This window comes from Oncorhynchus mykiss, chromosome 5 (assembly GCF_013265735.2).
Source record: "Oncorhynchus mykiss isolate Arlee chromosome 5, USDA_OmykA_1.1, whole genome shotgun sequence".
NCBI lineage: Eukaryota > Metazoa > Chordata > Actinopteri > Salmoniformes > Salmonidae > Oncorhynchus > Oncorhynchus mykiss.
The window spans coordinates 93,347,525-93,374,186 of record NC_048569.1 but is presented as its reverse complement, the minus strand read 5'-3'; the positions used below and the strand labels follow the sequence as shown (position 1 = coordinate 93,374,186).

General features: G+C 46.4%; 1 protein-coding gene across 6 annotated transcripts in view; it reads left to right on the top strand.

Moving 5' to 3' along the window:
- The window catches only part of LOC110524839 (rho guanine nucleotide exchange factor 18), a 111,878-nt gene that overhangs the window by 38,181 nt on the left and 47,035 nt on the right, over positions 1-26,662 (top strand). For all 6 annotated transcript variants that reach the window (XM_036978845.1, XM_036978844.1, XM_036978843.1 and 3 more), the window contains 12 exons: positions 189-256; positions 2,109-2,154; positions 4,846-5,029; positions 14,515-14,627; positions 15,129-15,184; positions 16,385-16,469; positions 16,732-16,967; positions 22,638-22,763; positions 23,336-23,453; positions 23,742-23,996; positions 24,244-24,320; positions 25,156-25,334. In XM_036978845.1, the coding sequence (XP_036834740.1) occupies positions 189-256; positions 2,109-2,154; positions 4,846-5,029; positions 14,515-14,627; positions 15,129-15,184; positions 16,385-16,469; positions 16,732-16,967; positions 22,638-22,763; positions 23,336-23,453; positions 23,742-23,996; positions 24,244-24,320; positions 25,156-25,334 (1,543 nt within the window). The remainder of the gene's footprint in view (positions 1-188; positions 257-2,108; positions 2,155-4,845; positions 5,030-14,514; positions 14,628-15,128; positions 15,185-16,384; positions 16,470-16,731; positions 16,968-22,637; positions 22,764-23,335; positions 23,454-23,741; positions 23,997-24,243; positions 24,321-25,155; positions 25,335-26,662) is intronic.

Sequence of the window (26,662 nt, the reverse complement as noted above, 5' to 3'; positions counted from 1 at the left end):
ATCTTGGCCAGGTCTCAGTTGTAAATGAGAACCTGTTCTCAACTTGTCTACCTGGTTAAATAACGGTGAAATAAATAAAAACTCGAATGCTGTTCAAATGCATTTTTAGATTTGTTTTGTAACTGAAAATAAAGTTGACCCATTGAAAAATTAGACTCATTTCTCCTCTCTCTCTCTCTGTTTTGCAGACTGTGCAGTGAACGTTCACAAGAGTTGTCGGACGCTACTAGCTGAGTGTAACAGCAGCAAGAACAAGGTAAGTGTCCAATGGTCAGCACTCCTGATTTACTTTTTTATTTATTCACACCTTCTCATTCAGATCCCAAATGTCTTGCACTTACAAGCAAGGTGATGTCCTTCGTTTTGCCAAGGCGAAGCGTCTAAGTGGTTCTCTCCCTCCAATTTAACGTTGTCCATGTCTTTGCTTCGTTACAGCGCCTTCGGCAAGTTTTCACAACGTTTAGGCTTTTTCCACGTTTTGTTGTTACAAAGTGGGATGCAAATTGATTTGTCTTTTTTTTTTTTTTTCAGTGGAAGAAAAATGTGAATATTTTGTGTAAAACAACTAAAAAATAATACAAAATATGTAGAAAATAAAAAAATACACTAATATATCTTCCTTAGATAAATGTTCAACCCCCTGAGTCAATACATGTTAGTCACCTTTCTGGGTAAGTCTCTAAGAGCTTTCCGTCACCTGAATTGGGAAACATTTGCCCGTTTATTCCTTTCAAAATTCTGCTCTGTCAAATTGGTTGTTGAACATTGCTCGATAACCATTTTCAGGTCTTGCCATATATTTTCTATCAAGTTTAAGGAAAAACTGTCATTTGTCCACTCAGGAACATTCACTGTGTTCTTGGTAAGCAACTCAAGTGTAGATTTGGCCTCGTGTTTAGGTTATTGTCCTGCTGAAAGGTGACTTCATCTCCCAGTGTCTGATGGAAAGCAGACTGAACCAGGTTTTCCTCTAGGATTTTTGCCTGTGCTTAGCTCCATTCAGTTTATTTTTCATCCTGAAAAACTCCCCAGTCCTTAACTATTACAAGCATACCCATAACATGATACTTGAAAATATGGAGAGTGGTACTTGGTAATGTGTTGAATTGGATTTGCCCCAAACATAACTCTGTATTCAGGAAAAATAGTTAATTATTTTAATGATTTTTTTTGCAGGATTACTTTAGTGCCTTATTGCAAACAGGATGCATGTTACGGAATATTTGTATTCTTCCTTCTTTTCACTTTGTCAATTAGGTTAGTATTGTGGAGTAAGTACAATGTTGTTCCATCCTCAGTTCTACCACAATCATTAATCTCTATAACTGTTGTAAAGTCACCTTTGGCCTCATGGTGAAATCGCTGAGTGGTTTCCTTCTTCTCCCGCAACTGAGTTAGGAAGGACGCTTGTATCTTCGTAGTGACTGGGTGTTTTGATACACCATCCAAAGTGTAATAATAACTTCACCATGCTCAAAGGGGTATTCAATGTCTGCTTTTAAAAAAATATTTTTACCCATCTACCAATAAGTGCTCTTCTTTGTGAGTTAATTGGAAAACCTCACTGGTCTTTGTGGTTGAATCTGTGTTTGAAATTCACTGCTGGACTGAGGGACCTTACAATTATCTGTGGTACAGAGATTATGTAGTCATTCAAAAATCGTGTTAAACACTATTCTTGAGAGTCCACATTACACAATTTTTTTTTAGATCCGAGCCCCCGTCCCCGCAGGAGGCCGTCATTGTAATTAAGAATTTGTTCTTAACCGACTTGCCTAGTTAAATAAAGGTTAAATAAAACAATTGTAACTTAAAACAAAAGCAAATTTTTACTCCTGAATTTATTTAGGCCATAACAATGGGGTTGAATACTTATTGATTCAAGAAATCATTTTTTGTTTTTTCATTTTTTATTAATTTTGGTTAAAATTTGTAAAAAATAATTCCACTGATATTTTAGGGTATGGTGTGTAGGCTAGTGCCAAAACTCAATTTAGTCCATTTAAGTCTGTAACCATAAACATTCAGATCAAGTCTAGGGGTGTGAATACACTCTGAAGGCACTGTATATAATTCTCCGCTTGAAACGTATGTTTTTCTCCTGATAGAAGGATTCTCTGCATAGGACCTCCACAACAGCGTCGCCGAACCTCGGTGAGTGGAAAAAATACACACACACACACACACACACACACACACTTTTGTTATCCTCGTGGGGACCTAAAAACCCCTAACCTAACCTTAACTATTACCCTACTTGTAACTAAACCCCTAAGCTTAAAATAGCCTTATCCTCCTGGGGATGTGGGAAATGTCCCCACGAGGGAGAATTTGACTAGTTTTACTATCCTTGTGGGGTCTTTTGGGGATTTCAGGTCCCCACAAGGTTAGAACAAGAACACACACACATGCTAACTTTTCGCCCTTCAAAGCTACAACATTGGAATGATCACATGAACAAGATCTCCCGTCATTGATAGAGATCTCTCCTCTCCCCATTCCCCCTCTCCTCTTCCCTCTCCCCATCTCCCTCTCTCCTCTCCCCTCTCCTCCTGTCCCAATTCTCTTCTCCTCTCCCCATTCCCTCTCCCATACTTTCTCCCCCCCATACCCCCTCCTCTACTTCCCTCCTTGTCTCCCCATTCTCACTCCTCCTCAGCTTGGCATCCATATGCAACAAACCGATTGGCTCAACTGACTAATAACAGGGCAGCGTGGAGGCTGTCTCCATCCCAACCAGAAATAGACCGGTCCTGGAGATAGTTATATAACTATGTTTGTTTACCTCCACCATGCTGCCCTGTGATTGGTCAGCCCTGTTTTTGCTTATGGATGCAAGGTAGGAGAGGGAAGGAACATGGGGGATAGAGAGGGGTGACAACGAGGAGGCAAGAGTACAAGGGAGGAGAGGATATGGATTTGGAAGTATAAGGAAAAACCAGTCATGTGATCTGATGGCGAACACGTGATGACACATGATCACATGACTTGTATGCTCTGTGATTGGACAATACAGACCACAAGACTCATGGTTAGTGTAAGTTTTGGTGCTCTTTCAAACAAACTGACGGTAAAAAGATAATTTCTCACCACAGAGGTTAAAAAATGGGCACTACAACATGCGAGTTGTTTTGCAATCTCGGTAGAAAATAGAACGTTGCGCAGTTAAAATCGCTAATATTTTGTTATCACCACGGGTTACTAGGATTGAGAATCCACGCCCGGAACTCAGTCGTTGCAGCCGGGCAGGGGAGAATGGACAGCTTTCCACTTAAGGCTTCAAGTCATTTGAGATACTACAAGTGGGAGCTCTTGGCTCTTTTGACCTTATACAAGCTTTCCCCAAACATCAGATCTCAAAACATCACAAATATTTTTTATTTCAATGTTTTGGTTTTGGAGACATGAAACATTGTGAATTTATGTTTTTTTTATTTTTAAATACAACATTTAAGAAACTCACCTGGTTTTATAAAGTTAACATTAATGCGAAGATTCTCATATTGGCCCTTTTACAAATCTCTGTTCAGTTTGAAGTTTCCGGTGTTTTCTCGAATGCCAGCGCTAGCCTTTTATTAAAACCTCTGACGTGTGTTCGAGCGAGCCGACAGACTCCAGGGAGTTGTTCGTGTATTCAGAGCACTTACATTTTTCCACATTTTGTTACGTTACAGCCTTATTCTAAAAATGGATTAAATGTTACACACACATTATGACAAAGCACATTTATTACAAATAAAAAAATGAAAATATCACATGTTACATTAGTATTCAGACCCTTTATTCAGTACTTTTGTTGAAGCACCTTTGGCAGCGATTACAGCCTCGAGTCTTCTTGGGTATGATGCTATAAGCTTGGCACACATGTATTTGGGGAGTTTCTCCCATTCTTCTCTGCAGATCCTCTCAAGCTCTGTCAGGTTGGATGGGGAGCGTCGCTGCACAGCTACTTTCAGGTCTCTCCAGAGATGTTAGATCGGGTTCAAGTCCAGGCACTGGCTGGGCCCACTTAAGGACATTCAGAGACTTGTCCCGAAGCCACTTCTGAGTGTATCTTGTGTGTGTGCTTATGGTCGTTGTCCTGTTGGAAGGTGAACCTTCGCCCCAGTCTGAGGTCTCCAGAGTATTAGATCAGGAGTCCGGTGTTAAATATATCCCTGTGTGTTGTCTCCGTGACTTCAGCAACATCCCTTCTGAAGCAGTATCACCTCACATTCTTCCACCAGACAGACACTATGAAACTACTGTAGCAGTTAATAAAGGGGTTGACAGGGCCAGACCTCCCTGCAATGTCCAGGGGGCCCTCGTGGGGTCTGTCTGGGCTGCAATGTCCAGGGGGCCCTCGTGGGGTCTGTCTGGGCTGCAATGTCCAGGGGGCCCTCGTGGGGTCTGTCTGGGCTGCAATGTCCAGGGGGCCCTCGTGGGGTCTGTCTGGGCTGCAATGTCCAGGGGGCCCTCGTGGGGTCTGTCTGGGCTGCAATGTCCAGGGGGCCCTCGTGGGGTCTGTCTGGGCTGCAATGTCCAGGGGGCCCTCGTGGGGTCTGTCTGGGCTGCAATGTCCAGGGGGCCCTCGTGGGGTCTGTCTGGGCTGCAATGTCCAGGGGGCCCTCGTGGGGTCTGTCTGGGCTGCAATGTCCAGGGGGCCCTCGTGGGGTCTGTCTGGGCTGCAATGTCCAGGGGGCCCTCGTGGGGTATGTCTGGGCTGCAATGTCCAGGGGGCCCTGTCTGGGTGCTGATGCACAGAGACAACCTCACCAGTCACTTCCTGCAGGGTTCAGTGTAGACCCTGACTGCAGCATTACTGGGGGTCCAGCAGTGCTCTAACCATCTCTCATGTCTCCCCAGCCCTGAGGGATCGGGACCAGTCTTCTTCGGCCCTTGATTGCCCCTCCGGTTCTCCGCGCATCCCAGGCATGACCCTCACCCCGCGGGGACCCAGTGCTCAGCCTGCCTCAGCCGCCTTCAACAGCTCTTCCTCCAGCCACACTGCTGCAGCCAGCCTCAACCACAGCCACAACAGCCACACCGGGTTAGTAGCAAGAACAACTCACCACCAGGCCAATTAATCAGTAGGCAACACAAACTATGCTGCTGGTCAATAAGTGTTTGGTTCATAGAACCAAAGATTCTGCATCAAAGTTTTAGGTTTGTTGTCCCAACTCTACTCTATAGTTAAAGGCTCTATACATACTGTTCTATGTCAGCTGTAGTAGTTATAGGCTCCTTGCATACTGTTCTATGTCAGCTGTAGTAGTTATAGGCTCTATACATACTGTTCTATGTCAGCTGTAGTAGTTATAGGCTCCTTGCATACTGTTCTATGTCAGCTGTAGTAGTTATAGGCTCCTTACATACTGTTCTATGTCAGCTGTAGTAGTTAAAGGCTCTATACATACTGTTCTATGTCAGCTGTAGTAGTTATAGGCTCTATACATACTGTTCTATGTCAGCTGTAGTAGTTATAGGCTCTATACATACTGTTCTATGTCAGCTGTAGTAGTTATAGGCTCTATACATACTGTTCTATGTCAGCTGTAGTAGTTATAGGCTCTATACATACTGTTCTATGTCAGCTGTAGTAGTTATAGGCTCCTTACATACTGTTCTATGTCAGCTGTAGTAGTTATAGGCTCTATACATACTGTTCTATGTCAGCTGTAGTAGTTATAGGCTCTATACAGCACTGTTCTATATCAGCTGTAGTAGTTATAGGCTCTATACAGCACTGTTCTATATCAGCTGTAGTAGTTATAGGCTCTATACAGCACTGTTCTATATCAGCTGTAGTAGTTATAGGCTCTATACAGCACTGTTCTATGTCAGCTGTAGTAGTTATAGGCTCCTTGCATACTGTTCTATGTCAGCTGTAGTAGTTATAGGCTCTACATACTGTTCTATATCAGCTGTAGTAGTTATAGGCTCTACATACTGTTCTATATCAGCTGTAGTAGTTATAGGCTCTATACATACTGTTCTATGTCAGCTGTAGTAGTTATAGGCTCTATACATACTGTTCTATGTCAGCTGTAGTAGTTATAGGCTCTACATACTGTTCTATGTCAGCTGTAGTAGTTATAGGCTCTATACATATTGTTCTATGTCAGCTGTAGTAGTTATAGGCTCTATACATACTGTTCTATGTCAGCTGTAGTAGTTATAGGCTCCTTGCATACTGTTCTATGTCAGCTGTAGTAGTTATAGGCTCCTTACATACTGTTCTATGTCAGCTGTAGTAGTTATAGGCTCCTTGCATACTGTTCTATGTCAGCTGTAGTAGTTATAGGCTCTATACATACTGTTCTATGTCAGCTGTAATAGCTATAGGCTCTATACATACTGTTCTATGTCAGCTGTAGTAGTTATAGGCTCTATACATACTGTTCTATGTCAGCTGTAGTAGTTATAGGCTCTATACATATTGTTCTATATCAGCTGTAGTAGTTATAGGCTCCTTACATACTGTTCTATGTCAGCTGTAGTAGTTATAGGCTCTATACATACTGTTCTATGTCAGCTGTAGTAGTTATAGGCTCTATACATACTGTTCTATGTCAGCTGTAGTAGTTATAGGCTCCTTACATACTGTTCTATGTCAGCTGTAGTAGTTATAGGCTCTATACATACTGTTCTATGTCAGCTGTAGTAGTTATAGGCTCTATACAGCACTGTTCTATATGACCTTAATTAATGTCTAATAGAGGAGCTGCATAGGATGTCTTTGTATTTGGTTGTGTCTGAATACCCTTACATATACTTGTAGGTGTTTTGGGTAGACAAAAAAGTGTTTTTATATCAAATGAAATTTTAAAAAATGTAGTGTGCTTTAAATGACAGGATCTCATAGTTATTTAGTCTTTTCATCTAGTAGAATTCGCTGCACACTATTGATGGAAGCGTCTCATATTTCGAGACCCACGCGTGTCTGACAACGGCCGATAATCAGAAAATTATCGAATGGCGTCAATCAATGCAGTTGCACAATAGATGACACATTCTCAGTAGGATGAGCCTAGTGTGCTTTTATTTGTTGCTTACTGCATTCGTTTTTACTTAACAGTACTTCCTAAATAGTACACAGTATGCAGTTTAAATTAGCAGTAGGAAAAGACACATTTTTGACTTTTTTTTTTTTTTTTAGCTCCTGAAACAAATTTAAAGTTTAACTTTAAAGTTTATTGGTCGTGTTCACAGTTTAGCAGGTGTTATAGTGGGTGAAGCAAAATGCTTATGTTACTAGCTCCTAACAATGCAGTAAAATTTGAAACAATATATAAGGAAAAAAAAAATATATATATAAAGATGTCAAGAAATCAAGAACGGTGTGACGACTCCGATTTAAGAACCCAAATAGCACTGTAGCAGTAATGAAATGGAATGTAAAATACTTACTCTACTGACTTTGTTCCTACGGGGACATTTTGTTGCAGTGTCATGTACACGTTTTAAACTGGCGTTTTAAATACAAAATAAACTGACAATAAAACTTTCATAACAGTTACATAGCAATAAAACGAGACGAGCCTGCTGGCCTTACTGGGTGGATAGGAACATTATCCTGCTGGCCTTACTGGGTGGATAGGAACATTATCCTGCTGGTCTTACTGGGTGGATAGGAACATTAGCCTGCTGGCCTTACTGGGTCGATAGGAACATTATCCTGCTGGTCTTACTGGGTGGATAGGAACATTAGCCTGCTGGCCTTACTGGGTCGATAGGAACATTAGACTGCTGGTCTTACTGGGTCTATAGGAACATTAGCCTGCTGGCCTTACTGGGTGGATAGGAACATTAGCCTGCTGGTCTTACTGGGTGGATAGGAACATTATCCTGCTGGCCTTACTGGGTGGATAGGAACATTATCCTGCTGGTCTTACTGGGTCGATAGGAACATTATCCTGCTGGCCTTACTGGGTCGATTGGAACATTATCCTGCTGGCCTTACTGGGTCGATTGGAACATTATCCTGCTGGCCTTAATGGGTGGATAGGAACATTATCCTGCTGGCCTTACTGGGTGGATAGGAACATTATCCCGAGCTATTTAGGAGAGATATCGCACCTGGCACAAATTATTGTCTAATTGTGTTTTTCCTGCTGAGGGGTGCCCTATACCTGCGCCCAGAGGGGAGTAGTTCAAAGTCCGGGTACAGGGGGTGGCTTGGGTCTAAAATGATTTTGTGAGCCTTGCGGAGGGCCCTGACCTTAAAAATCTCATCCAGGTCTGTCTGTTTGACTCCCAAGTACCTTGGGGAGGGCCCTGACCTTAAATATTTCATCCAGGCCTGTCTGTTTGACTCCCAGTACCTTGGGGAGGGTCCTGACCTTAAATATCTCATCCAGGTCTGTCTGTTTGACTCCAAGTACCTTGCTTGCTGTGGTGGAGTGGGGACAAAACACATTCCTGTGGGTGGTGGAGTGGGGACAAAAAAACGCATCCCTGTGGGGGGTGGAGTGGGGACAAAACGAATTCCTGTGGGTGGTGGAGTGGGGACAAAACACATTCCTGTGGGTGGTGGAGTGGGGACAAAACGCATCCCTGTGGGTGGTGGAGTGGGGACAAAACACATTCCTGTGGAGTGGGGACAAAACGCATCCCTGTGGATGGTGGAGTGGGGACAAAACACATTCCTGTGAGTGGTGGAGTGGGGACAAAACGCATCCCTGTGGGTGGTGGAGTGGGGACAAAACACATTCCTGTGGGTGGTGGAGTGGGGACAAAACACATTCCTGTGGGTGGTGGAGTGGGGACAAAACACATCCCTGTGAGTGGTGGAGTGGGGACAAAACGCATCCCTGTGGGTGGTGGAGTGGGGACAAAACACATCCCTGTGAGTGGTGGAGTGGGGACAAAACACATCCCTGTGAGTGGTGGAGTGGGGACAAAACACATTCCTGTGAGTGGTGGAGTGGGGACAAAACACATTCCTGTGGGGAGCCTGTGTTGGTGGTGAAGTGGGGACAAAACACATCCCTGTGAGTGGTGGAGTGGGGACAAAACACATTCCTGTGAGTGGTGGAGTGGGGACAAAACACATTCCTGTGGGGAGCCTGTGTTGGTGGTGAAGTGGAGACAAAACGCATCCCTGTGAGTGGTGGAGTGGGGACAAAACACATCCCTGTGAGTGGTGGAGTGGGGACAAAACACATCCCTGTGAGTGGTGAAGTGGGGACAAAACACATTCCTGTGAGTGGTGGAGTGGGGACAAAACACATCCCTGTGAGTGGTGGAGTGGGGACAAAACACATCCCTGAGAGTGGTGGAGTGGGGACAAAACACATCCCTGAGAGTGGTGGAGTGGGGACAAAACACATCCCTGAGAGTGGTGGAGTGGGGACAAAACACATCCCTGAGAGTGGTGGAGTGGGGACAAAACACATCCCTGAGAGTGGTGGAGTGGGGACAAAACACATCCCTGAGAGTGGTGGAGTGGGGACAAAACACATCCCTGAGAGTGGTGGAGTGGAGACAAAACACATCCCTGAGGAGAGCCTGTGTTGGTGGTGGAGTGGAGACAAAACACATCCCTGTGGGTGGTGGAGTGGGGACAGAACACATCCCTGAGGAGAGCCTGTGTTGGTGGTGGAGTGGAGACAAAACACATCCCTGTGGGTGGTGGAGTGGGGACAGAACACATCCCTGAGGACAGCCTGTGTTGGTGGTGGAGTGGGGACAAAACACATCCCTGTGAGTGGTGGAGTGGAGACAAAACACATCCCTGAGGAGAGCCTGTGTTGGTGGTGGAGTGGAGACAAAACACATCCCTGTGGGTGGTGGAGTGGGGACAGAACACATCCCTGTGGGTGGTGGAGTGGGGACAGAACACATCCCTGTGGGTGGTGGAGTGGGGACAGAACACATCCCTGAGGAGAGCCTGTGTTGGTGGTGGAGTGGAGACAAAACACATCCCTGAGGAGAGCCTGTGTTGGTGGTGGAGTGGGGACAAAACACATCCCTGTGGTGGAGTGGGGACAAAACACATCCCGGAGGACAGCCTAAGGTCAGCACTGGTTTTTCCCCTGCCTTTGTGGGGGAGAACTAGCCATAGATTTAATCCTTTGCCAGGCCACCCTTGAGTTTCCTGAGGAGAGGCTCCTCTCCACCCTTTGCTTCTATGCCTCCTTGTCCACCAGTATCTGTCTTTTGATCTCTTAAAGCCTGTCCATCCCCCTCAGCATAAACTGATCTCACGTTGTACATCTCTTACATCCTGTCCATCCCCCTCAGCATAAACTGATCTCACATTGTACATCTCTTAAAGCCTGTCTATGACCTCCAGCATAAATTGCCTTCTTCCTATTAAGTATTGATTTAGATGTTTTGAGACCCAAGGCTTATTGTTAGGGGAGATTTTACAGGTTTTAGTGGCACAACTGACTCAACACAGACGTTTACATTAGTCTGAAACATCATCTGTGAGTTCATCCAGATCAGAGCTGCTGTCCTCAAATACCTCCCACATAGTACAGTCAAAACACCCCTGGAGATGAGTGATACTGTTGTCGTGCCTGATCTAGACCGTTTAACTGTAGGTTTCTCCCTCTTCAGAAGCCGACAGTAGTTTGGCCTGAGGTAGTTGTAACTGTGGGTTTCTCCCTCTCCAGCAGCCGACAGTAGGTTGGCCTGAGGTAGTTGTAACTGTAGGTTTCTCCCTCTCTAGCAGCCGACAGTAGGTTGGCCTGAGGTAGTTGTAACTGTAGGTTTCTCCCTCTCTAGCAGCCGACAGTAGGTTGGCCTGAGGTAGTTGTAACTGTAGGTTTCTCCCTCTCTAGCAGCCGACAGTAGGTTGGCCTGAGGTAGTTGTAACTGTAGGTTTCTCCCTCTCTAGCAGCCGACAGTAGGTTGGCCTGAGGTAGTTGTAACTGTAGGTTTTTCCCTCTCCAGCAGCCGACAGTAGGTTGGCCTGAGGTAGTTGTAACTGTAGGTTTCTCCCTCTAGCAGCCGACAGTAGGTTGGCCTGAGGTAGTTGTAACTGTAGGTTTCTCCCTCTCTAGCAGCCGACAGTAGGTTGGCCTGAGGTAGTTGTAACTGTAGGTTTCTCCCTCTCTAGCAGCCGACAGTAGGTTGGCCTGAGGTAGTTGTAACTGTAGGTTTTTCCCTCTCTAGCAGCCGACAGTAGGTTGGCCTGAGGTAGTTGTAACTGTAGGTTTCTCCCTCTCTAGCAGCCGACAGTAGGTTGGCCTGAGGTAGTTGTAACTGTAGGTTTCTCCCTCTCTAGCAGCCGACAGTAGGTTGGCCTGAGGTAGTTGTAACTGTAGGTTTCTCCCTCTCTAGCAGCCGACAGTAGGTTGGCCTGAGGTAGTTGTAACTGTAGGTTTCTCCCTCTCTAGCAGCCGACAGTAGGTTGGCCTGAGGTAGTTGTAACTGTAGGTTTTTCCCTCTCCAGCAGCCGACAGTAGGTTGGCCTGAGGTAGTTGTAACTGTAGGTTTCTCCCTCTAGCAGCCGACAGTAGGTTGGCCTGAGGTAGTTGTAACTGTAGGTTTCTCCCTCTCTAGCAGCCGACAGTAGGTTGGCCTGAGGTAGTTGTAACTGTAGGTTTCTCCCTCTCTAGCAGCCGACAGTAGGTTGGCCTGAGGTAGTTGTAACTGTAGGTTTTTCCCTCTCTAGCAGCCGACAGTAGGTTGGCCTGAGGTAGTTGTAACTGTAGGTTTCTACAATATTGTGGTCTGATTTCCCCAGGGGAGTTCTGGTGGTGGCAGAGAACGCATTTGGTATTTTCCAAATAGCACAAATCAAGTGTCTCATTTTTCCTAGTGTGACATTTCACATTCTGGTGGTATGTGCGCAGGACTTTGTGCAAAGTACAGTTGTTAAAAAATAAAACTCCAAAAAATGTGGGTGCGTCAGGGGGAGTTTCCAGTCTCTGTGACAGATTATATATAATCTGATGCCTTCTTGTTATATTATCTTTTGGTTGAATGTACACAACGGTACAGTGCCTTGCGAAAGCATTCGGCCCCATTGAACTTTGCGACCTTTTGCCACATTTCAGGCTTCAAACATAAAGATATAAAACTGTATTTTTTTGTGAAGAATCAACAACAAGTGGGACACAATCATGAAGTGGAATGACATTTATTGGATATTTCAAACTTTTTTAACAAATCAAAAACTGGAAAATTGGGCGTGCAAAATTATTCAGCCCCCTTAAGTTAATACTTTGTAGCGCCACCTTTTGCTGCGATTACAGCTGTAAGTCGCTTGGGGTATGTCTATCAGTTTTGCACATCGAGAGACTGAAATTTTTTCCCATTCCTCCTTGCAAAACAGCTCGAGCTCAGTGAGGTTGGATGGAGAGCATTTGAACAGCAGTTTTCAGTTCTTTCCACAGATTCTCGATTGGATTCAGGTCTGGACTTTGACTTGGCCATTCTAACACCTGGATATGTTTATTTTTGAACCATTCCATTGTAGATTTTGCTTTATGTTTTGGATCATTGTCTTGTTGGAAGACAAATCTCCGTCCCAGTCTCAGGTCTTTTGCAGACTCCATCAGGTTTTCTTCCAGAATGGTCCTGTATTTGGCTCCATCCATCTTCCCATCAATTTTAACCATCTTCCCTGTCCCTGCTGAAGAAAAGCAGGCCCAAACCATGATGCTGCCATCACCATGTTTGACAGTGGGGATGGTGTGTTCAGTGTGATGAGCTGTGTTGCTTTTACGCCAAACATAACATTTTGCATTGTTGCCAAAAAGTTCAATTTTGGTTTCATCTGACCAGAGCACCTTCTTCCACATGTTTGGTGTGTCTCCCAGGTGGCTTGTGGCAAACTTTAAACAACACTTTTTATGGATATCTTTAAGAAATGGCTTTCTTCTTGCCACTCTTCCATAAAGGCCAGATTTGTGCAATATACGACTGATTGTTGTCCTATGGACAGAGTCTCCCACCTCAGCTGTAGATCTCTGCAGTTCATCCAGAGTGATCATGGGCCTCTTGGCTGCATCTCTGATCAGTCTTCTCCTTGTATGAGCTGAAAGTTTATAGGGACGGCCAGGTCTTGGTAGATTTGCAGTGGTCTGATACTCCTTCCATTTCAATATTATCGCTTGCACAGTGTTCCTTGGGATGTTTAAAGCTTGGGAAATCTTTTTGTATCCAAATCCGGCTTTAAACTTCTTCACAACAGTATCTCGGACCTGCCTGATGTGTTCCTTGTTCTTCATGATGCTCTCTGCGCTTTTAACGGACCTCTGAGACTATCACAGTGCAGGTGCATTTATACGGAGACTTGATTACACACAGGTGGATAGTATTTATCATCATTAGTCATTTAGGTCAATTAGGTCAACATTGGATCATTCAGAGATCCTCACTGAACTTCTGGAGAGAGTTTGCTGCACTGAAAGTAAAGGGGCTGAATCATTTTGCACGCCCAATTTTTCAGTTTTTGATTTGTTAAAAAAGTTTGAAATATCCAATAAATGTCGTTCCACTTCATGATTGTGTCCCACTTGTTGTTGATTCTTCACAAAAAAATACAGTTTTATATCTTTATGTTTGAAGCCTGAAATGTGGCAAAAGGTCGCAAAGTACAAGGGGGCCGAATACTTTCGCAAGGCACTGTAACAAAGAATTGGGGGAACTCACGGAGCAGATAGTAAGGTCACAGTGACACAGAAAGCAGTTCAATGTCGGGGGGGTACAGAGTGTCTCTCTTACCAGGATCCATTTACACCACTGGTCCCTGACAAGCAGGCAGACGACCCCGTCTTGTTACCCTGTAAAGGTTAGATCCCGGTCTGCTCTGGCCAGAGGGAAGCCGGCGTTTGTACACCGGGAGAATTTACATAATCAGCTAGGAATATGTACTGCAGTCAATATATTAGACTAAGCCATGTTAAGAATCCAGTGTAATAAATAGTGTCATTAAAATACAATGTACACCAGTAGAGATATTATGATGAGCTACGTCGAGGATACAGTGTTTAAATTCGCAGTGTGAAATGGGAAGTGACCAGAGTTTCAATGTCTCTACAGCAGGAGTGTGTGAGGGTGGGTGGGTGTATGATGGGGGTGTGATAGCTTGTGTTTTGTGTAAGTCTACATCACGGCTAATGATGGCTGTTTAACAGTCTGATGGGGATATGCCATGCAGCAGCTACGGCCCTGAAAACAGCCAGCTCTGTCGTAGACAGGCTGCAGGAGGGAGGCTTGAAGCTGTGTTGTCATTTGTGGTAGTGGTGGTTGTAATGTAGTCTCTCTTAGCATGTAGACTATGACCCCCTGGACTGCTGTTGTCTTTAGCCGCCGTCTAGCCGTCCGTCTAGCCCTAGCCGTCCGTCTAGCCCTAGCCGCCCGTCTAGCCCTAGCTGTCCGTCCCTAGCCGTCCGTCTAGCCCTAGCCGTCCGTCCCTGTCTCCCGTGGTCTCGTATTGTTAATGTAGTCTCTCTGTGTCTTCAGCTGTGTTTGTAGTGCGAGTGTACAGTAGTCTGTCGTCTGTACAAGTCCATCAGTCTCTCTCAGTATGTTCAGTATTTATGCCACTCTAGACCTGTGACGCTCCTCTTTCAGATCCCTCTCAGGGGACATGGACGAACCGGACAGCCTACGCTCCGGTCTCAGGCGCTTCAATGAGGACGCCGTCTCCCTGGCCCCATCCACCACTGACTCCATCGTTGTAGAAGGTGAGTAGGTTAGAGAGGGAACTGCTGCCCTGTTGTAACTAACCTGATTCAGCTGATCAATATCCTGGTGAGCAGCTGATTAGTAGAATTAGGTGGGTTGGAGAGAGCCTGCAGGACGATAGCTCTAATAGGGGGGGGGGGGGGGGGGAGCTCTAATAGGGGGGGTAGCTCTAATAGGGAAGGGGGGGGTTGGTTGTGTGTGGGGGAGAGACTGCTAGCCTAGGCTGTCTGGGAGTCCTGTAGCTCCTAGAGCTGATACAGTGGGAAGACAACCAGGCATCCACACAGACCGTGGTAGATCAGTATGGGTTTTACCGACCGGTGCGTGGCTCGGATTATTACTGTTAACATTGAATTGCACACATTGGTAAATCATATGATGCGACAATTACAAACATCACCTATTGATTACATTCAAAATACAGTTTGAGTTGCTTTGTGCTACACACACACACACTAATCATTTGAGCTGTGTTGTTCTGTGCCCCTCCCCTTCACCAGATGCGTACTACTCTGCATTTCGAGCTGATCTGGAGTCTGATGCCCAGGACCTGGAGGTATTATATTATGATACACTCAAATATAAACGCATCATGTAAAGCGTTGGTCCCGTGTGTGTGTGTGTGTGTGTGTGTGTGTGTATATATATATATATACACACAGCTGAAGTCTGAAGTTTACATACACATTTAAACTCAGTTTTTTGCAATTCCTGACATTCAATCCTAGTAAAAATTCCTTGTCTTAGGTCATTTAGGATCACCACTTTATTTTAAGAATGTGAAATGTCAGCATAATAGTGGAGAGTGATGTATTTCTTTCATCACATTCCCAGTGGGTCAGAAGTTTACATACTAATTGAGTGTAACTTGGGTCAAACGTTTCAGGTAGTCTTCCACAAGCTTCCCACAATAAGTTGGGTGAATTTTGGCCCATTCCTCCTAACAGAGCTGGTGTAACTGAGTCAGGTTTGTAGGCCTCCTTGCTCGCACACGGGTTTTCAGTTCTGCCCACAAATGTTCTATAGGTTTGAGGTCAGGGCTTTGTGATGGCCTGTCCAATGTTTTTTTAATTTTTTTAACCCCCTTTTTCTTCCCAATTTTGTGGTATCCAATTGTTAGTAATTACTATCTTGTCTCATTGCTACAACTCCCATACGGGCTTGGAAGAGACGAAGGTCGAAAGCCATGCGTCCTCCGAAACACAACACAACCAACCACCCAGAAGCCAACAACAGTCCATCATTAATTTAATGTGTCGGAGGAAACACCGTGCACCTGGCGACCTTGGTTAGCGCGCACTGCTCCCGGCCCGCCACAGGAGTCGCTGGTGCGCGATGAGACAAGGATATCCCTACCGGCCAAACCCTCCCTAACCCGGACGACGCTAGGCCAATTGTGCGTCGCCCCACGGACCTCCCGGTCGCGGCCGGCTGCAACAGAGCCTGGGCGCGAACCCAGAGTCTCTGGTGGCACAGCTAGCACTGCGATGCAGTGCCCTAGACCTAGAATCCCTAGAATCTCAAATATAAAATATATTTTGATTTAACACTTTTTATTGGTTACTACATGATTCCATATGTGTTATTTCATAGTTTCGATGTCTTCACTATTATTCTACAATGTAGAACATAGTAAAAAATAAAAACCCTTGAATGAGTAGGTGTCCAAACTTTTGACTGGTACTGTATGTTAATATTGTATATTTGTGTATAATGTTATTATTTATTGAATGATCTAATATATTGTATATTATAGGTGGAGTCATGGAGTCTGGCTGTGGACCAGCACTACCTGAAGAAATACACCAAGGAGACGGTCAAGAGACAAGACGTTATCTACGGTACAGTTCACCGTCTTCTATGTTTTTAGACATTTCATGTTACATTTAGTCTTTTATATTTAGGCTTTCGTTGTGTTTATGTAGTTACATTTCCGTGGTTAAGCTACAGTAGAGATATGGAGGAACTCATACCATTTTTCTGTTTGTCTGGACTTGCCATTGTTTTATTTTTCACCTAAAGTCAATTATGGTGGTCCAGTGGTTGAAAGGGAAATGCCTTTTTAAAGACAAACTAGATGTTGAACCGTCCGTCTCCCGACAGAGCTGATGCAGACAGAGATGCACCACGTACGGACCCTGAAGATCATGCTGCGTGTTTACATGAGGGAGCTGAAGGAGCACCTCCAGATGGACGAGCTGTTCCCGCGCCTAGAGAGCCTGCTGGAGCTGCACACAAGCTTCCTGTCCCGCCTAAAAGAGCGGCGCCGAGACTCCACGCAGCCCGGCAGCGACAGGAACTACAACATACAGAGACTCGCTGACATCCTCACCACACAGGTACAGACAACGCACTCCACACACATTCGTACAGTCATACACAAGCACACACACACACACAGTGACTGAATTAGCTTGTGTTTTGGTTCACTTTGCAGGTTGAGTGCCACAAATCAGACGCTGTGTCCCAATTACGTCAACAGTGTTCCTCTCTGAATTCCTCTTCCCCTTTTATAAGACAAAAAGATAATGTACAGTGCCCCACGGAAAGTATTCAGACCCCTTGACTTTTCCTACATTTTGTTACGTTACAGCCTTATTCTAAAATGTATTAAATACATACAAATGTTCTTTAATCTGCACACAATACCCCATAATGAGAAAGCGAAAACAGGCTTTTAGAAATGTTTGGATAAGGTATTAAAAATAAATGAATACCTTATTTACATAAGTGTTCAGACCCTTTCCTATGAGACTCGAAATTGAGCTCCGGTGCATCCTGTTTCCATTGATCATCCTTGAGATGTTCTACAACTTGATTGGAGTCCACCTGTGGTAAATTCAATTGATTGGACATGATTTGGAAAGGCAAACACCTGTCTATATAAGGTCCTGCAGTTGACAGTGCATGTCAGAGCAAAAACCAAGCCATGAGGTCGAAGGAATTGTCCGTAGAGCTCCGAGACAGGATTCTGTCGAGGCATAGATCTGGGGAACGGTATCAAAACAATTCTGCAGCATTGAAGTGCCCCAAGAACAGTGGCCTCCATCATTCTTAAATGGAAGAAGTTTGGAACCACCAAGACTCTTCCTAGAGCTAGCTGCCCAGAAAACTGAGCAATCAGGGGAGAAGGGCCTTGGTCAGGGAGGTGACCAAGAACCCGATGGTCACTCTGACAGAGCCCTAAAGTTACAAACTTCCGTAAGGACAACCATCTCTGCAGCACTCTACCAATCAGGCCTTTATGGTAGAGTGGCCAGACAGAAGCCTCTCCTCAGTAAAAGGCAGATGACTGCCCGCTTGGAGTTTGCCAAAAGGCCCCTAAAGGACTATCAGACCATGAGAAACGAGACTCTCTGGTCTGATGAAACCAAGATTGAACTCTTTTTCCTGAATGCCAAGCGTCAAGTCTGGAGGAAACCTGGCACCATCCATACGGTGAAGCCTGGTAGTGGCAGCGTCATGCTGTGGGGACTGGGAGACTAGTCAGGATTGAGGGATAGATGAATGGAGCAAAGTACAGATCCTTGATGAAAACCTGCAGTAGAGGTCGACAGATTATGATTTTTCAACACCGATACCAATTTATTGGAGGGCCAAAAAACCCGATACCGATTAATCTGACATAATCTGACATTTTTTTTAAAACATTTTTTTTTTTTGTTGTAATAATGACAATTACAACAATACTGAATGAACACTTATTTTAACTTAATATAATACATCAATAAAAATCAATTTAGCCTCAAATAAATAATGAAACATGTTCAATTTGGTTTAAATAATGCAAAGACAAAGTGTTTGAGAAGAAAGTAAAAGTGCAATATGTGCCATGTAAGAAAGCTAACGTTTAAGTTTCTTGCTCAGAACATGAGAACATATGAAAGCTGGTGGTTCCTTTTAACATGAGACTTCAATATTCCCAGGTAAGAAGTTTTAGGTTGTAGTTATTACAGGAATTATAGGACTATTTCTCTCTATACCATTTGTATTTCATATAACTTTGACTATTGGATGTCCTTATAGGCACAATAGTATTGCCAGTGTAACAGTATAGCTTCCGTCCCCCTCTTTGCCCCTACCTGGGCTCTAACCAGGAACACATCGACAACAGCCACACTCGAAGCATCGTTACCCATCGCTCCACAAAAGCCGCGGCCCTTTGCAGAGCAAGGGGAATAACTACTCCAAATCTAAAAGCGAGTGACAGAGAAACAGTATTAGCGCACACCCAGCTAACTAGCTAGCCATTTCACATTGGTTACACCAGCCATTAGGCTGATAGGCTTGAAGTCATAAACAGCGCTGTGCCTGCGAAGAGCTGCTGGCAAAACAGACGAAAGTGCTGTTTGAATGAATGATTACGGGCCTGCTGCAGACTGCTCTATCAAATCAGACTTAATTATAACATAATAACACACAGAAATACGAGCCTTTGGTTATTAATATGATCGAATCTCTAAACTATCATTTCGAAAACAAAACGTTTATTTCAGTGAAACACGGAACCGTCTGTATTTTATCTAAATATTCTTGTATTAGTCTAAATATTCTTGTTACATTGCACAACCTTCAATGTATGTCATAATTACGTAAAATTCTGGCAAATTAGTTCGCAATTAGATAGGCAGCCCAAACTGTTGCATATACCCTGACTCTGCGTGCAATGAATGCAAGAGAAATGACACAATTTCACCTGGTTAATATTGCCTGCTAAACTGGATTAGTAGTTATAACTAGTGATTATGATTGATTGTTTTTTATAAGATAAGTTTAATGCTAGCTAGCAATTTACCCTGGCTTCTACTGCATTCGTGTAACAGGCATGCTACTCGTGGAGTGCAATGGTTAGAGCGTTGGACTAGTTAACTGTCTGGTTGCAAGATTGGAACCCCTGAGCTGACAAGGTGAAAATCTGTCGTTCTGCCCCTGAAGAAGGCAGTTAACCCACTGTTCCTAGGCAGTCAGTGAAAATAAGAATGTGTTCTTAACTGACTTGCCTAGTTAAATAAAAGGTATACAAAAAAAATTAATAATCGGAAATCGACGCCCAAAAAATACCGATTTCCGATTGTTATGAAAACTTTAAATTGGCTCTAATTAATCGTCCATTCCGATTAATTGGTCGACCTCTACTCCAGAGCGCTCAGGACCTCAGACTGGGGTGAAGGTTCACCTTCCAACAGGACAACAATCCTAAGCACACAGCCAAGACAACGCAGGAGTGGCTTCAGGACAAGTCTGTGAATGTCCTTGAGTGGTCCAGCCAGAGCCCGGACTTGAACCCGATCGAACATCTCTAGAGAGACCTGAAAATAGCTGTGCAGCAACACTCCTCATCCAACCTGACAGAGCTTGAGAGGATCTGCAAAGAAGAATGGGAGAATCTCATCAAATACAGTTGTGCCAAGCTTGTAGCGTCATACCCAAGAAGACTCAAGGCTTTAATCGCCGTCCAAGGTGCTTCAACAAAGTCCTGAGTAAAAGGTCTGAATACTTATGGGGTAGCCTAGTGGTTAGAGTGGAGGGGCGGCAGGTAGCCTAGTGGTTAGAGTGGAGGGGCGGCAGGTAGCCTAGTGGTTAGAGTGGAGGGGCGGCAGGTAGCCTAGTGGTTAGAGTGGAGGGGCGGCAGGTAGCCTAGTGGTTAGAGTGTAGGGGCGGCAGGTAGCCTAGTGGTTAGAGTGTAGGGGCGGCAGGTAGCCTAGTGGTTAGAGTGGAGGGGCGGCAGGTAGCCTAGTGGTTAGAGTGGAGGGGCGGCAGGTAGCCTAGTGGTTAGAGTGGAGGGGCGGCAGGTAGCCTAGTGGTTAGAGTGGAGGGGCGGCAGGTAGCCTAGTGGTTAGAGTGGAGGGGCGGCAGGTAGCCTAGTGGTTAGAGTGGAGGGGCGGCAGGTAGCCTAGTGGTTAGAGTGGAGGGGCGGCAGGGTAGCCTAGTGGTTAGAGTGGAGGGGCGGCAGGGTAGCCTAGTGGTTAGAGTGGAGGGGCGTCAGGTAACCTAGTGGTTAGAGTGGAGGGGCGTCAGGGTAGCCTAGTGGTTAGAGTGGAGGGGCGGCAGGTAGCCTAGTGGTTGGGGCGGAGGGGCGGCAGGTAGCCTAGTGGTTGGGGCGGAGGGGCGGCAGGTAGCCTAGTGGTTGGGGCGGAGGGGCGGCAGGTAGCCTAGTGGTTGGGGCGGAGGGGCGGCAGGTAGCCTAGTGGTTGGGGCGGAGGGGCGGCAGGTAGCCTAGTGGTTGGGGCGGAGGGGCGGCAGGTAGCCTAGTGGTTGGGGCGGAGGGGCGGCAGGTAGCCTAGTGGTTGGGGCGGAGGGGCGGCAGGTAGCCTAGTGGTTGGGGCGGAGGGGCGGCAGGTAGCCTAGTGGTTGGGGCGGAGGGGCGGCAGGTAGCCTAGTGGTTGGGGCGGAGGGGCGGCAGGTAGCCTAGTGGTTGGGGCGGAGGGGCGGCAGGTAGCCTAGTGGTTGGGGCGGAGGGGCGGCAGGTAGCCTAGTGGTTGGGGCGGAGGGGCGGCAGGTAGCCTAGTGGTTGGGGCGGAGGGGCGGCAGGTAGCCTAGTGGTTGGGGCGGAGGGGCGGCAGGTAGCCTAGTGGTTGGGGCGGAGGGGCGGCAGGTAGCCTAGTGGTTGGGGCGGAGGGGCGGCAGGTAGCCTAGTGGTTGGGGCGGAGGGGCGGCAGGTAGCCTAGTGGTTGGGGCGGAGGGGCGGCAGGTAGCCTAGTGGTTGGGGCGGAGGGGCGGCAGGTAGCCTAGTGGTTGGGGCGGAGGGGCGGCAGGTAGCCTAGTGGTTGGGGCGGAGGGGCGGCAGGTAGCCTAGTGGTTGGGGCGGAGGGGCGGCAGGTAGCCTAGTGGTTGGGGCGGAGGGGCGGCAGGTAGCCTAGTGGTTGGGGCGGAGGGGCGGCAGGTAGCCTAGTGGTTGGGGCGGAGGGGCGGCAGGTAGCCTAGTGGTTGGGGCGGAGGGGCGGCAGGTAGCCTAGTGGTTGGGGCGGAGGGGCGGCAGGTAGCCTAGTGGTTGGGGCGGAGGGGCGGCAGGTAGCCTAGTGGTTGGGGCGGAGGGGCGGCAGGTAGCCTAGTGGTTGGGGCGGAGGGGCGGCAGGTAGCCTAGTGGTTGGGGCGGAGGGGCGGCAGGTAGCCTAGTGGTTGGGGCGGAGGGGCGGCAGGTAGCCTAGTGGTTGGGGCGGAGGGGCGGCAGGTAGCCTAGTGGTTGGGGCGGAGGGGCGGCAGGTAGCCTAGTGGTTGGGGCGGAGGGGCGGCAGGTAGCCTAGTGGTTGGGGCGGAGGGGCGGCAGGTAGCCTAGTGGTTGGGGCGGAGGGGCGGCAGGTAGCCTAGTGGTTGGGGCGGAGGGGCGGCAGGTAGCCTAGTGGTTGGGGCGGAGGGGCGGCAGGTAGCCTAGTGGTTGGGGCGGAGGGGCGGCAGGTAGCCTAGTGGTTGGGGCGGAGGGGCTGCAGGTAGCCTAGTGGTTAGAGCGTTGGCCAGGTAGCCTAGTGGTTAGAGCGTTGGCCAGGTAGCCTAGTGGTTAGAGCGTTGGGCAGGTAGCCAGAAGGTTGCTAGATCGAACCCCCTGAGCTGACAAGGTAAAAATCTGTCTTCTGCCCCTGAACAAGGCATTTAACCTGATGTTCCTCGGCCATCATTGAAGATAAGAATTTGTTCTTAACTTACTTTTTTTTAAAGTTTTTTTTTTAAAGTTTTATTTTGAATTTTTTATAAATGTGCAATTTCTGAAAAAAACGATTTGCTTTTTCAATTTGGGGTATTGTGTGTAGATTGATGCGGGCGGGAAACTATTTAATACATTTTAGAATAAGGCTGTAACGTAACAAAATGTGGAACAAGTCAAGGGGTCTGAATACTTTCCAAATGCACTGTATATATTCAAAAGGATAATGCATACTATATATTCAAACCATATTTTGCTTTGGTTGAACCTGTCAAAGAGAGATCAGAGCAGACTATCGACAGTAACGGTGCTGAGAGTTGTAATCAGCTGAATAAGGTCTCCTCAGATCTCATCACTGTCTCCTCTCCAGTTTTCAGGTGAGAAAGGGGATCGGATGAAGGAGAACTATGGTGATTTCTGCAGCCACCACACCGAGGCTGTCAGCTACTACAAGGAGCAACTACACAACAACAAGAAGTTCCAGAACCTCATACGGGTTGGTTGTTACTGATTCCATTACTGGAGTTGAGAAATTGACAAAAAATGGTCGACCCATCTGCTAACTTAAAGGGACTATCTGCAGTTGAAACGATACAAAGCAGTCACCCCCGCCTCCTTTTTTTGGGTCAAAAGCTGAGGGGTGAGCCTGGAGAAATGTAACCACTCTTGAATTCATAGACAATAGCTATTGATGCAAGGACTGACCCATCCATGAAATCAACATTTTATATTTTTTATGCATTATTTGAGGTTCTACAGTGTTTGTTTACATTTACAATGTAGAAAAACAAGCTTATAGTTTGGTTTCCGATGGGGTACAACAGTTGTTCTTAAGCTCACGAGGCAAGTTATATTCTTCAAAATCAATGAGTATATCATTAAGTCCACGAATGTATGCAACAACTGCGAATTGCCTCTTTTTTTTTTTTAAAGAGGAAGTGAAACATTCATGACAGTGGGTTATTTATGAAGGTGAGGTTTTTTCACATCCAGATATTGTGGCCTCCTGTGTGTAACCAGAAACATTTGGTGATTGCACTAAATGGTCTTTTTTTTTTCTTCTTCCAGAAAGTCAATAATTTGTCCGTTGTGAGAAGATTAGGAGTGACTGAGTGTATCCTCCTGGTGACACAACGCATCACCAAGTACCCTGTGCTGGTAGAACGTATTGTGCAGAATACAGAAGGTACAGACGGCAGTAGACGGAGCATTTATGTACTTGGTCCTCTCCTGTCTGATACCGCTTGAGGTTTAGGCCCAACTTTCTGTTAGACTAATGGAATAGAAAGAACAACACGATATCTCCCTTACCTAATCAATCAAATGTATTTTTAGAAAGCCCTTTCTTACATCAGCAGTCGTCACAAAGTGCCTTACGGATACCCAGCCTAAAACCCTAAAGAGCTGAGAGGAATACAAGTTATCCGTAACATTCTGTTGGTCTGAAGTCAGTCTGGGTCTTTCCTCCCTCCAGTGGGTACGGAGGAACACGAGGAGTTGACCAGGTCTCTTAGTCTGATTAAAGACTGCATCGTCCAGGTGGATGCCATGGTCAACCTGCATGAGAAGGCCTCGCGACTCCGAGACATCGCCCACAAGATGGAGCCCAAGTCCCTCGGCAAGATCAAAGATGGCCGTGTGTTCCACAGAGAGGACCTGTCCCAGGGTCGACGCAGGCTGCTGCACGAGGGGACGGCCAACCACAAGGCCGCCTCCGGCAGACTCAAAGGTGACAGGATGACCCTTGGGTCAGGGTTCAATTTCATTTAAACCAGTCAATTCAGGAAGTGCGCAGAAATTCCAATTATATTCAAATGCTTTTCATTTGGGAAAAAGTTTTTCTTTCTGAATTGACTGTAATTTAAATGAAATTGACCCCAACCCTGCCTCCGATAATCTAAAATGATCTTCTGTTTTCTCTTCTGTCTGTGTTGATCTCACACAGGTCTAAAAATGTAACTCCTGTTCCATTTCAGATATTGTGGCTGTGCTGCTGTCCGACGTGCTTTTGTTACTCCAGGACAAGGACCAGAGATATGTTTTCTCCACAGTGGTGAGTCGGGAATTCTAATGTCAGTTCATTCCGACTAAGCTTTGTTTTCCACTCTGGAACGACTGAACAAATCTGTCGTACAACTCTCAACAGAAAGTCAGACACAGCTGCTTCTGTTTATCTGTCTAGACCAGGGCTCTCCAACCTTGATCCTGGAGAACTACTCATCATGGTGTAAACCTGCAGGAGGGTGGGTAACCAGGAACAGGGTTGGAGAGCCCTGGTGTAAAGGGTATGGAGGGCATCTCTCCAGGAACAGGGTTGGAAAGCCCTGGTGTAAACCTACAGGAGGGTAGCTCTCCAGGAACAGGGTTGGAAAGCCCTGGTGTAAACCTACAGGAGGGTAGCTCTCCAGGAACAGGGTTAGAGAGACCTGGTGTAAACCTACAGGAGGGTATCTCTCCAGGAACAGGGTTGGAGAGCCCTGGTGTAAACCTACAGGAGGGTAGCTCTCCAGGAACAGGGATGGAGAGCCCTGGTGTAAACCTACAGGAGGGTAGGTCTCCAGGAACAGGGTTGGAGAGACCTGGTGTAAACCTACAGGAGGGTATCTCTCCAGGAACAGGGTTCGAGAGCCCTGGTGTAAACCTACAGGAGGGTAGGTCTCCAGGAACAGGGTTGGAGAGACCTGGTGTAAACCTACAGGAGGGTATCTCTCCAGGAACAGGGTTAGAGAGACCTGGTGTAAACCTACAGGAGGGTATCTCTCCAGGAACAGGGTTAGAGAGCCCTGGTGTAAACCTACAGGAGGGTATCTCTCCAGGAACAGGGTTAGAGAACCCTGGTGTAGGACTTGTAGCTGCCTTGACTCTCCCCCCCCCTCCCCACTCCCTAGGACAACAAGCCCTCAGTGATCTCCCTCCAGAAGTTGATAGTGAGGGAGGTGGCCCACGAGGAGAGGGCCATGTTCCTGATCTGCGCCTCCTCCAATGAGCCGGAGATGTACGAGATCCACACCGCCTCCAAGGAGGAGCGCAACTCCTGGATGACACACATCCGGCAGGCCGTGGAGAGGTACGCACACACACACACACACACCAGAGCATGTTAGTAGAGTTGAGTGGTTGGAAATGCTCCTCTCCGTGCTCACAGGAAGAAGGAAAAACAAACAAAAAAACTTGAAATTCGCTCCATTCATTTCAAATGACAATTTAACCAACACCCATCTATTGTTGTGACTACCGGGACCTACCATTTAACCAACACCCATCTATTGTTGTGACTACCGAGATCTACCATTTAACCAACACCCATCTATTGTTGTGACTACCGAGATCTACCATTTAACCAACACCCAACTATTGTTGTGACTACCGAGATCTACCATTTAACCAACACCCATCTATTGTTGTGACTACCGAGACCTACCATTTAACCAACACCCATCTATTGTTGTGACTACTGGGACCTACCATTTAACCAACACCCATCTATTGTTGTGACTACCGGGACCTACCATTTAACCAACACCTATCTATTGTTGTGACTACCGGGACCTACCATTTAACCAACACCCATCTATTGTTGTGACTACCGGGACCTACCATTTAACCAACACCCATCTATTGTTGTGACTACTGGGACCTACCATTTAACCAACACCCATCTATTGTTGTGACTACCGGGACCTACCATTTAACCAACACCCATCTATTGTTGTGACTACTGGGACCTACCATTTAACCAACACCCATCTATTGTTGTGACTACCGGGACCTACCATTTAACCAACACCCATCTATTGTTGTGACTACTGGGACCTACCATTTAACCAACACCCATCTATTGTTGTGACTACTGGGACCCACCATTTAACCAACACCCATCTATTGTTGTGACTACTGGGACCTACCATTTAACCAACACCCATCTATTGTTGTGACTACTGGGACCTACCATTTAACCAACACCCATCTATTGTTGTGACTACTGGGACCTACCATTTAACCAACACCCATCTATTGTTGTGACTACTGGGACCTACCATTTAACCAACACCCATCTATTGTTGTGACTACTGGGACCTACCATTTAACCAACACCCATCTATTGTTGTGACTACTGGGACCTACCATTTAACCAACACCCATCTATTGTTGTGACTACCGGGACCTACTATTCAACCAACACCCATCTATTGTTGTGACTACTGGGACCCACCATTTAACCAACACCCATCTATTGTTGTGACTACCGGGACCTACCATTTAACCAACACCCATCTATTGTTGTGACTACTGGGACCTACCATTTAACCAACACCCATCTATTGTTGTGACTACCGGGACCTACCATTTAACCAACACCCATCTATTGTTGTGACTACTGGGACGTACCATTTA